The sequence below is a fragment of the Vollenhovia emeryi genome, unplaced genomic scaffold (genome assembly GCF_000949405.1).
Source record: "Vollenhovia emeryi isolate VEMERY1.0 unplaced genomic scaffold, V.emery_V1.0 DF939158.1, whole genome shotgun sequence".
NCBI lineage: Eukaryota > Metazoa > Arthropoda > Insecta > Hymenoptera > Formicidae > Vollenhovia > Vollenhovia emeryi.
The window spans coordinates 1,351,268-1,363,240 of NW_011967208.1; the positions used below are offsets into that span (position 1 = coordinate 1,351,268).

Here is an 11,973-nt window from a genome sequence, read left to right on the forward strand (position 1 = left end):
CGTCGCCGCGAGGAAACGGACGGTGCGACGTACGGGCTAGGCGTATTCAGCTTCTCTGTTCGCCACGTACCGTCACCCGTTGAGCGATAAACGGCGACTTTAGCTCGGACAATGACGTTCAATGTAGCGTGACGGGATGATACGTTGCGGGTGCCCGACCGCCCGCCGGGAAGCTCTTGGTTGCTGAACATGGGGACCGCACATCATTACCCACCGTTGTTGACACTAGCTTATAAACGTCGTCATTCGGGCTCGGGGATGTGTGACGGACAGTCAACACGGTGGTGCCACGTCACGACTGGAAGCTAACACTCGATGGGGGTTGGGAGAATCCCCAACCTGCGACCTTGCTTTAATTCGTTAACGAACGACGACTTTAGCTCCTTCTTTTACTGATGGAAGATCACTGCGAGCATGACAAACATTCGCGTTGCAGTTCTATAATTGCTGTCTGCATAATAATTTGTAAATACTTGTTCGTAGAAGCAGAAAACGTGTAGAGATATTCAGTGCATCTCGGTACATGTTTCAGATTTCGCTCGACTGAGAATTTGATGGAGTAACGGGCTCGAAGGTACCGGGACAAGATACAAGAATAGTAGAGACTCGCGGAGCAGCACAAGCGCAGTTGCTCGGGCGTGCACGGGGCGGAATATAAGCTCCGATAAATCCGGCTGCGCAGTTAAAAATTGATGTACTAGTTTCGGAAGTGCATGGGGCCGGCGGTTAAGTCACGTATGTAGTCAACGGTAAACGGAAGCCCATATCAATAAGTATCGGCTGTGTGTATCGGGATCTCTGCGCGCGAACGAGCGGGGGAGGAACTGAGAGGGAGGAAAAGGGGGGGGGAGGATGGCGCGCCGCGTTGTATAGAGAGCTAGTCGATGGGATGGCGGTTCCAAGGCCGGGGGTAAAATAATGGGGGCGGACGCTCGACTCGAAACATTGACGTTGCCCGGCGCGCTTACAAACACACCGACACCAATCGAGCATGGCTCTTCCTACACAAAACCGATGTAGGGGGGCTTCGTTGGCCAGGCGGCCGGTTGGCTTTACAGGGGGGGAGGAGAGGGAGAGAGAGGGAGGAAAGGGGGAGGGAGGGAGGAGAGGGAGGGAGAGAGAGAGAGAGAGAGAGGCGCAGGAATGGAGGTAGGGAAGAGAAGAGAACGGAGGGCAGAGTATCAAGAGAGGTGCGGAGGGAAGAACACGGAGAGGATGAGGGAAATACGCATATATATCCTTGTACAGCGTTCTATGCCATCGATGCGGCTCGTGTTTAACGCCCTTATAAATGTGTAATGCGTATACTTGAAAGTGGGAATGGTCGGGGCGCGGGACGGGAGGGCAGCAGAGGACCGGGTGTAGGACGTACCCGCAACTCGCCGGGGTGGGCCCTCTGCGTATCGATAAACGATCAATCAACTGGTACACCTATGGACGAGGCCACCGAGGGTAAAAGAGGCGGCGGTGGCAGCGGCGGGAAGGCAGAGACGGTCGGAGGAGAAGGAGGAGGAAGTGGTAACGGAGGACGACGTAGGGGTAGCAAGTACAAGGGATGAGAGAACGGTACGATGGTGGGTGAAGATGGGTATGTGAGAGGAAGGATGGAAGGGGTTGAACGGAAACAGCGGCGGTAGGGGCAAAAGACAGAGGAGGCACGAGACGCGGGGTGAGGGTAGCGCGGGGGAAGGTGGCGGCTTGCAGAGTATCGACCCATCGCAGAGGAGAAGGCAGCCAGGGTCGCCTTCGCCGGGTTTTGTTGATGTAGGTGTATACGCTCCGCGTATCTGTCTATCTGGATATCTGCGCGAAGACGTTACGAGACTCAATCTTGCTGTCGCATCGGCGATACGAGAGTTTGAATCGTTTCCATGCTTTAATTCCGTTGAGGCACACCACCCGGGAGTGTTCTGCGATTTCTCGAACGTATATGCGCTATTCAATGTTGACCCTCGGGATTTACCGCTTGTCTGACGTGACTGCAATAGAATATGTCTACGATTTCGCTTTAATCTCCGGAGGTGTACGTACGTCGTGAGTCATTAACAAGAATGTGCGTAGTAAGAAGATTTACAGAACTCCTCGGATCATTAATGTCCCTTTAACTTGAAGCAATCTTCATTTTATGGACTTTCACATTCGCCAGTACGCATTCGAGTCAAGTGTACGTTTCGCCGGAGCATCGAGGAGTAACGAGCTCAATGTCTCCATGTTCCGGCGTGTTTTCCCTCACCCTCCAATGTGTACGTGAGACGACAGGAAAGCGATTAGAGAAGGAACATGGTCATGGAAGGTAGCCGAGTCAAATTATCTGCGACATGCTCGATGTATATTCTAAAGGACATATCGCCATTTCGTATCACTTATGCACCGTTAAACATGTTAACGACCTCGGGCTGCATCGCGTCCTCAGCTTCGGCTTTGTCATCGTATCGCGCGCCGCAAACGACACGTTCAATCGGGGAAGCTCATTTTGAGTATATCGCCGCGCCTACATCTCACCCGTTCCGCGCGTTTCCGCGTCGTTTTAGCAGCATGCACGCCGCTTAACTCGCACAGAGGGGGAACAATGCACCGAGCGTAGCTACGTGGATCTGCCCATTGTGGGGTCAGGTGGGTCGTCGGTCGGCGGAGAGCTCGTTGGCTGGCTCCGCGGGGTGTGGCCACATAACCATAGCCACAACGATTCTCTCCTCTCGGCCTCTCTCCTTCGCCTACTCTCGCCCTCTCCGTGTCTGTCCCAGCTTTTCCTCTCGTCTCGATCGTCGCGCGTTTCACTTGTTCGCCGCAGGAACGTTTCGTCTCGCTCTCGCCAATCGAATCCATGCTCGCGCTGATAACAATAGCGAGCTCTCTCTCTCTCTTTCTCGTTCGTACTATCCTAACGCTTAGCGTTCCCCTTTCTGCCCGAAGCTGGTGCGCGCGCGGCAGTAGGGCTACGCCAGTGCGTGCACGCCATCGGGAGCTACCAAGCAGGCGCATCGTTGGCCTATTACAATGGCCAGCCCTCCTAAACGTTTCATTGTCATCGGCGTTCTCTCTGCCCATGCGTCGATGCGCGCGAACCATTGTTTCTCGTCGAATGGGCGGCTCTCTCGCCAGGCGGACCACCGTCCTCGGATAACGTCGCGCCGTTTCCACGGTGAGGCCAAGCGAGGCGTGAGTTTCTGCGCGATCGGCCACCCATGACCACCAAGTGGTAGAGTATATTAATTGCTTTCATCTAACAAGTGCAATCCCCGCTATCGGAAAGGTATTGCGGTGTCATTAGCGTGACAGATTTGTCGACTCGACTGTACGATCAATTATTGTTACATAAAATTTTCCTTCGCATAACTGCCGATCGTATTCGCACAGCGATCTAGCTTGTCCGTTAAATTTGTGCGTTAAGCTGTCGCTGATGTGGCACACACGTGGCGGTGACGTTCTCTCTTTCTCTCTTTAAGTAATTAATGTATATTTATTATACTACTTTGTACGCGTCTCTGCGATTTGCACGCTTTGCTTTGTCCTTACTACGCGCGACGGTGCGGCAGCCAAAGCTCACTTTTCTCTTTTGCGGTAGTTTATTCTGCTTTTTGCGAACGTAGGATAATCGGGATACATATTTGTCGCATTTAACATCAGAGAAGTGAGATATATCATCGCGTGGCACGAACTTGTTACCACGCTACCGCGTAGCTAGATCTAATAATAAGTTCCGAGGATAGTTTCATCTTCTTCTTTTTTTTTAACCAACATATGCATACCGATTATTTACGCGTGCCATCGAAGTTTTCCTGCTTAGACATTCCCCGCCCGGTGAAAGAACAAGTTCGTTCTGTAACGACAAAAAACAATTATCGTGAAAACTGCATTCATTAATAACGGATAACGTATCGTTGCATCGCGTCACGCAGATATTCAGGTAGAACCGGTCGGACTAACTCGATATGCGAATCTTTCAGATAAGCACGCATCGTCAAGTAAATCAGGCCTTCTCTCGTTACACGCGTATTCTTAATGCAATATCCCGGGACACCGACTACAATCAACTGCGGATCTTACAACCAGCGCTAAAGATAATGATCCCAGCGTCCGATAAGTATTAATAGCGTGAGCTAGTTGCGTCGATGCACGGCTACAAAGCGAAGAGAAGCGTCCTTCCGTTTCTCGTTCCATTATATTAAGTGCTCCACTTGCCGATTCGAAGCTCGATACATTTGATACGCGCGTTGCATTTCGAATCGACTTGATTTTTGACGTTCGCAAAACAACGAGTCCGAGTTCCGGTCGGGATGCGCGGCGCTAAACTGTAATTATCACGAATTCATCTTAAGAAGTGATCACGCATTCTTCTTGCTACATGATATTACCGATGATCTACAGTACATTGAAAATTGTAGTCTTTCGCGGCGCACGATCGCGATCTTCTTGATCCACGTCCAGGGTAATAAATCTGCCTTAATGTTGGGTTACGAGAAACAGTTATCGGAGTCTTGAAATTTATCGGTTCCTTAACAATTTTCCGCTATTATCGTCAACGGTCATTAACAATTCTTACAATAGTAACAATTCGACGGCGATTCTTATAACCCGATATTAGCACGCTACAATAAATTTGGAATACATTGTACCCTCGAAAAAACCATGAATAAGGCACGCAACTGGTTGCCAATGCATTGTACCAAAGTATGATTTCTCTACGCTAATGCTACGTTACGGCGATAGATAATCAGATCTTTGAAATTTATAGTTTGCTTGGTAGTCACAACGTTACTTTCGGCACTCGGTCGCGATTCGTCGGTCATAATTCTAATGACTGTGGAGGCAATTTTTAGCTTGCTCCCCGCATAACGCGTCGCTACGTAAATATTATTTTTAATTGGTTAAACGACGTCAATATCAATATTGCTTTTAATATCGTAACCAAGTTGCACACAAATAAGATTTTTTACCGTTTCCAATAAATGCGCCGTAATAACGGCGATATTTTTTAAATAAAATACTTTTGCAATATTTAATGCATATTCAGTATGGTCGTCCTCTCGTGCCTCTCGACAGCAATTTTCTTGATTTGCTCCCGCAGCATAGGGTAGGGATGAATCGTTCTGGCAAAATCCGCGCGATCCAGGCGATACAGCTCGCAGATCTCAACAGCGACGACGCTGGCCACTCTCCGCTCGTCCGGCATCACCAGCGCGATCTCCCCAAAGTGCGCGCCATCCTCCAAGTGACATACTTCCTTTCCGGAACTCGTATAAATAGCCACCGTACCGGTAGCGATAAAGTACATGCAGTCACCTGGTTGGTTGGCCCGTACAATCACGTCGTTCGTTAAAAATATCTCGGACTTTAGCAGCGCGACGATGCGCGTCAGCAACGAGAGGGGCAGGTTGCTGAAAAACGTTACATTTTCCACGAGTTTGCGGCAGACGTGCATACCGATCTCCTGGCGTATATGCGGGGACAGCGTGTTCAGGATCTCAGTCTCGCAGAAGTATCGATGCTGAAAGCAAAACTCATAGTAGGCTACGATACGGCGCTGAGTCGAGTACGGTAGTTGCCGGTGCTTCATGTACTGCTTGACCTGTGCCATGATGTCTTGATACTTAATTTTAGAGCTGTTGGCGCTCTTGTAGAGTTGGTTCACGCGAGCGATCAGGAGCAAGATAGTCAGGCTCCCTAAGAGCTGTAAGAGGATCACCAGCGTGAGGTCCGCCTCGTTTTTCGGTTTTCTGTGCAGGAAGCCCGACGATAGAAAGACGGAAACGGCACGCAAGAGACTATACAGATACCGTAGACCTCCCGACTCTTCCCAAAGGTTGAATTCGTGTATCCAGGAGTCGTTGCTCGGTCGCTCTGGTAGCTGCATGGACGTCGTCGCTATTGGCACTAGCCAGTACAGGCAAGACTGCCACTGGAACGCTATCATTAGCCAAAGTGGCATTACGCAAACTTCATAGAGGGCTACTGGAACATCGTACGCCTGAGCAATCTTTGTCACGTAAGAATTGAGGGAGAATACGCGGAAGCCGCACATCAGAGATACTAATTCGCGCGTGACTGTATCCTTCCGCCATGCGCTAACAAACGCGATATCAGTTGGAAAGGAGCCCAACAAATCTGGCAAAAAAGTGCCGTATCTTATGTATCTCTTCATTATTTTTTTCGGTTTCATCACGACAACCTGATCCATCTTGTCAAAATATCTGACAACGGATAAAGAGATATTTAATTTTAATACATTTTCTTGTAATAAGAACGTTGGAGCGTACAACGCTCAGAAATTGCGCTCTGCGAAAGTGCGAATACATCAGCGCAATTATATAAATATGTATGGCTTCATTAAACTATATTCACCCTGTCATAAAGTTAACGAGTATGTCCATGCAGCAAAGGCAAAGTAAGACATTTTTGCAAATCGTCCAATGTGACAAACGTTTCCTTATTTCGAAGGCAGCTTGATACGGGACAGTCAACAATAAGCATGTTACCGCTAAAATCATCAGGATATCCCAGGAAAATCTGCGCTGCGAAAGGTCTAGTTTAGAGCAACGTATTTGATTTGATAAGACATACTTGCGTACCAATACATTTTACATGCGCAAGAAGATCGTGCAAGTTTGTCTAGGAGATATACCTAAAGGCGCTGAATGGGTGAAGAATGTGTTTGTAGTTACGCAAATGCTGTCGCTTTTCCGAGATTACGGAAGCGCGGCTGCGCAAATACTTGCGGGCACCTGGATTTTTTTCCGACACCATCAGCAAAGAGCGGGACGCGTCAAACGTTCTTCGGAAGAAATTGCGATCGGGAGGGAAGAGTATATCTTCAGGCTCGGGCTCGACTTGACATTCATGCTCCACACGAAGCATTGTGGAATAAGTGGCGGATTAAGGGCAATGAAAAAAAAAAGTTTTATTTATTAAATGTAATTTCTAATTATAGAAATGTTACGTGTTTAAAACAAGCGCACATCGTTGGCAACGGCGGCATCTCTTCGGGTGAAAGGAAAGCTGCCTGTTCTTCCACGGCTGACTCGTATGAGCGAACGTAGTCGGTAGTAACGTTGCCGGCGGATGATCAAGCTTGTGTTCAGGTCTGCCTCGGGATCTCTCTTTTGATATGACGGTACATGTCACTTTGAAACTGAAGATATATTCGCTTTAATCTGTGAACGGTAAAATAATTCTCGATCTGGTTTGAGATCATTTCTGTTGGAAAGCCTAGCAGAATACTGCTGGTAACACATGATCGATTTTGTCGTTTGCGCCTCTTGTACAGCCTTTTGCTTCGTGAGGACAGCACTTTATTTCTAGCAAATTGATAACAAAAAGTGATTGGAAACATCCGCAATCATGTTCTTTTTTTTTAAATATCCAATATCATGCATTTTTGGTTCTTGTTTGATATAAATTGTTTACATATAAATTATTTCAACTTTTGTTTCACAATTATCTGTTTTACACGATATTCGATATTTCTTCAAATTTATATTTTATAATTTGTAAAATACTTTTGCATGGAATTTTTAAGTTGCCAATTTAACATATATTAATTAATCTCGTTAAGACTTAATAAGAATCCCGAATTGAATTTGGAAGATTGCATTTATTTAAAAGTCTGAACGTACATCGTTGAAAGGATATATTAAATTTCACGTTTGCGATTCGCGCGAACGCGTTTACTAATATGCGTGTCCATCTCGAAATTAATACCATCCAATATACGAAATGCATCATATTTTTCATACGTTCCAGTTCACGGAGACGTGAATAATTGCCGGTATGATTTGCGAGTCGCGTACATCACGGCCAGTGAATTTTGGTGCGGTCAGTTTATTTTTAGTGCAACTGACAGTTGGTTTCCGCGAGATATAAAAATATCGAACTGACTGTACGAATGAAGAAACGCTTTTTCCTAGCCAGTGACAAATGAATGGTACATACGACAGTGTTTCGTTATGTAATGTTGTTATATACGCGAAATATTACACACGCGTATCTCCAATTGTTTTTGCGGAATCGAGATTTTTGTGGCGCGTGTTCGCGAATCCGCCCCCAGCTTGGATTATCATGGTAAAGATGAGAGTACCAACGGAGATCGCGCGGATCGCTTTCAGGATGGATGATCTGTTCACGGTACATTTAAGTAACGCTTTATACAAGTCGGCTTTATGAGGGCTCAGACCTTCGTTGCGTGCACCGCATATAAAGACAACCTTCCGGTATATATTCTACGCGTTGAATTCTCAATGTAACGACGAGATTTTATGGACGATTTTATTCGTTCCCTATACACGAATAAATGTGTGTATCCGTGAATAAACTCAGCCATAACCATGTCTATTCGAGTGAGTAAAAACGATACAGGTACCTTGCCATGCACAGAGAAAATGTTTGACATTTATATCTTTATATTGATGCATACTCTGGGACCAAGAAAGACAGTTAGCCACTCATTTCGGGGCCCACAATTAGCAATCGAATTATTTCGATTGTTCGTAACTCTAATCTTTTACGAATTTTACCCCGCGTAACTAAAAATCGCACTCAGCTATTCTATCTATATCCAAGATTTTTAAGTGATACTAATCAATTCTCTCAATCAGTTCTGTCGATATTCAGTAACGCAAAGATAATTTTCACTCAAGAGACACGAACCGAAATGTTAAGCCGCTTAACTACAAAAAAAACGGTCAAAATTTTTCCCAGAGTAGAGTCACATAGTTGGAAAATTTGTGTTTTGTTTAAAAAATACCGGTTAAAATTTTTATGTTAAATGTTTAACACATTCACGTCTTAATTGAACATATTGCTCTTGTGTTAATTGACCTCAAATGAAAAATTATTAAAATAACTGAAAACAAATGCTAAAACAACACTATGTGTACTTATTTTTTAATCCGGCACAATACGTATGTTCTATTTTATTAGTAACAAAATTGATCTGTTAAAATTTACGGAGTAAAATGTTGATTTTATTCTATATTACATAAGTGAGAATGATTTCAAACCGTCATTTGAATTAGGAATATTCTTAGGATTATCTCTACGAACAATCCGAATAATTGGATTACTAATTGTGGGCCGCAAAATGGGTTGCTGTCTTTTTTCTCAGAGTATGACACGCTCTCATTATTACTGGCGTAACAATGCAAAGGAACATGTTCCAGCATTTTTGGGGTGCGGCATTTCTTACGCAGATCTCGCGGCCGGGTCTGAAGGGGTATCAGGAAGCATTTTATCCCAAGCTCCGGAAAATCTACCGGTTAAGCGGTGTACGCAATTTAAAGTCGCTACTTTTGTCCGTCCCGGGGGAATTAAGGGTCAGACGCGGAGGCAAGTATATCGCCAGGAAGTCGGGTTCTCCGCAGCTTTTTTCCTCTCCTATCCTGGTAATAAATTTTCAAGTCGTCCAGCAACGTCCTGGAACTCAGGAACGATGTTATAGACGGTGCTCGAGAACAAGAAGGGTGGTTACTCAGGGTACGCTCACAACCCTCCGCACATACTAACGTGGATTTACCGAGGCCCATCCTCCACGTAACGACGAGTGACTGCGGAAGAGTCTATATACGCGGTTCTGGAGGAGGGGGGGAGGGGAAGTTATGGGTGGCCTCGTTGCTGTATCAATATCTCGTTAGGGTCTACGACGGAAATAAAAGCGGAATGTTCGTCTTTCTCGGAACTGACCGTGCCAGCAAAATTGTAACGCGTCCTGCGGGCGCCAGTCGCTCGTTACACGCGCAACTTTGAACGTAGCAATGGGTGGCATGTTTAAACGTAGGGGTGGAATTATTGTATCATGTTTTACGAGAACTGCAATCGATCATTGCGATACACAGAAACACGTTACTGTGTATTGGAAAATCGGCTTACTGTATCAATATCAACTAACTGGGAAATGACGGAAGCGTTAAATAGGATCTCTAATGCGCGCATGTATTTGCTAGTTATCCATTGATATTTACGTCCTGCCTCTCATTAGAGGGGAAGATGGATCATTTCAAGTGCGCATAACGAGCTTCGTTTCGCAGTCTCATAATTGCATCGAAATTTCATCGAACCTTATATAAGGTAGAGATTTTCAAATATATATACACATACATATTTGAAATATATACATACATGCATAGAGAGAGAGAGATTCTATTTCTAATTATGCCAATTACATTTATATAAAATATACTGATATTAACATTACATTGCGTTTCATCCCGATACGTATGCTAATGTAGAGGTTTCGCGGATCATTGCACGTGGCTATTGTATTCAATAACGAGCGAATGGTCATGATCGATACTTAGTTATTCAAATAGCCTTGCCAATATTTTGTGGTGCGAAATGGCCATTTTGCGCTATTTAGCTGAATAGCAACCCAATTGTATGCGATCTGCATACAGATATAAAGATTCTGCAGAAATTCCGCACGAGAAGATACAACGAGAAGATACTAAGAGTAAATGTGACGCAAAAAAGTTTACATACGGATATCGTTCTTTTATTTTTGACTCACTCGCAACTCGTTTTTGTTCTTATTAACACGGTGGACCATATTTCAAGGCAATTGCCAGGACTGAGATGTTCCTTTTATATTTTATATTACGACGTAAGGGCGCGAACGAAAGTAATTCTTGCTTCCGCCGCAATGATCAATAAACCATCCCGTCCACGCTACTGAACGACGCTTTATACTTCGATGGATGTAACGCCAGGGAAAGAGGCGGCAACTGGTGGTCGTAAGTACTTACGTACGTGTACGCTCGCCGCCGCGTATATACGCAGTGAGCTGCCAACGATATAGCCAGCGAGACGAAAACACTCGTCTGCAAAGTCTAGTACTGGCGTAAATATACCGAATGGTAAGAGACGTAGCAGCAGTTACCCAAAAGTCATCGCTACCGGTCGCTTATGGAAACACGGCTCCGTAAATATTTTCGAGCACTCTAGGTCTGCCACGCGCGCTATTCAGGATCGAACGGTACACTCTATATTCTTACCTTTTAAATCTATAAAATAATTAGCAGTTGTAGCGCAAATTACACGAATCTAAATTAATCAAGCTTTCATATTGGAACAGCCGGCAATAAGTCACCAGCCTATATGCGTATGCGTTTGCGCTATGCAGCCGTACTCATCATTATTATCTAAACAGCATGGTTGATTAAATTTCGCAAATTAAGATATCACATCGATTTTACGTTTACATGCGATGACAATAGCGGTAATTAAGTAATGCTCAAAATGAACGATTTCTCCCTTTACATTTTTAAGAAAACGAGCGGAGGTATTTTTTATTAAATTATTTTCCCGACAAAACTCGCGCCACTTTTTGCCGTAGTGATAAAGCTGCTGGAGATATAACGCGTAATCTATTATTATAAGCTGGGAAGAGGGAGGAGGCAACTGGTGGCTGTACGTACTTACGCTCGCGTGTTCTCCGCGCGCATCGCGCGCATATACGCGTCGCGGCCTCGGCAAGTTACCAGTGATATAGCTTGCAGCTGAAACAACCGTTTCTACTATCTAACAGTTGGCGTTTGGCCAACCCCTGGTGCCGATGCGCCTCTCTTCACCCGTTATACGAGGATTAGAGTATACTGCGCTACCCTCCTGTACACCATGTAATTTTCTCCTCTCGCGTTCTCTCTGTTCTTTTCTCCCCCCCCTCTCTCTGTCTCTGTCTCTGTCTCGTCCTTTTATTCCGCCTCCCTCTCCTTTTATTCCCCGACATCTCGTGTATTCTACTCTTTATTGTCCGACTGGACCCGCGTGCGGACGTGCCACCGCTCCGCATTTGCATCCCGTTAAACGTCGTAAACTTGTCAAAGCGCGGGCCGTTATGTGCAGGATCGCGAGCCATATTGCAGGCGGGCAGCGTTTGCGGTATCCTCCAGCGGGTGCCCGAAAGACAAAGCACCAGGAAGACCGGAAGGGGGGTATCTGCTGCGCTGTTATTCCGAACGAATCGACAGACTTGGATGCACTTAA

At 45.7% G+C, this 11,973-nt stretch overlaps 1 protein-coding gene across 1 annotated transcript; it reads right to left on the reverse strand.

Moving 5' to 3' along the window:
- Nucleotides 1–4,799: 4,799 nt before the first annotated feature.
- Nucleotides 4,800–6,855, reverse strand: LOC105564929 (potassium/sodium hyperpolarization-activated cyclic nucleotide-gated channel 2-like). The gene is made up of 3 exons (XM_012017713.1): nucleotides 6,623–6,855; nucleotides 6,343–6,507; nucleotides 4,800–6,191 (listed from the first exon to the last, which is right to left on the reverse strand). Exons 1-3 carry the CDS (start codon nucleotides 6,853–6,855, stop codon nucleotides 5,000–5,002), a joined length of 1,590 nt encoding a protein of 529 aa, XP_011873103.1. The 3' UTR covers nucleotides 4,800–4,999.
- Between the last annotated feature and the right edge of the window lie 5,118 nt (nucleotides 6,856–11,973).

What these genes read in the sequence shown, in the direction of transcription:
- LOC105564929 (XM_012017713.1), bottom strand. Translation starts at nt 6,855, where the DNA reads ATGCTTCGTGTGGAGCATGAATGTCAAGTCGAGCCCGAGCCTGAAGAT. An exon ending in CACCCATTCAGCGCCTTTAG is followed by an intron (nt 6,508 to 6,622) that starts GTATATCTCCTA and finishes TTCGCAGCGCAG; the next exon opens with ATTTTCCTGGGATATCCTGA. An exon ending in CTCGTTAACTTTATGACAGG is followed by an intron (nt 6,192 to 6,342) that starts GTGAATATAGTT and finishes ATCCGTTGTCAG; the next exon opens with ATATTTTGACAAGATGGATC.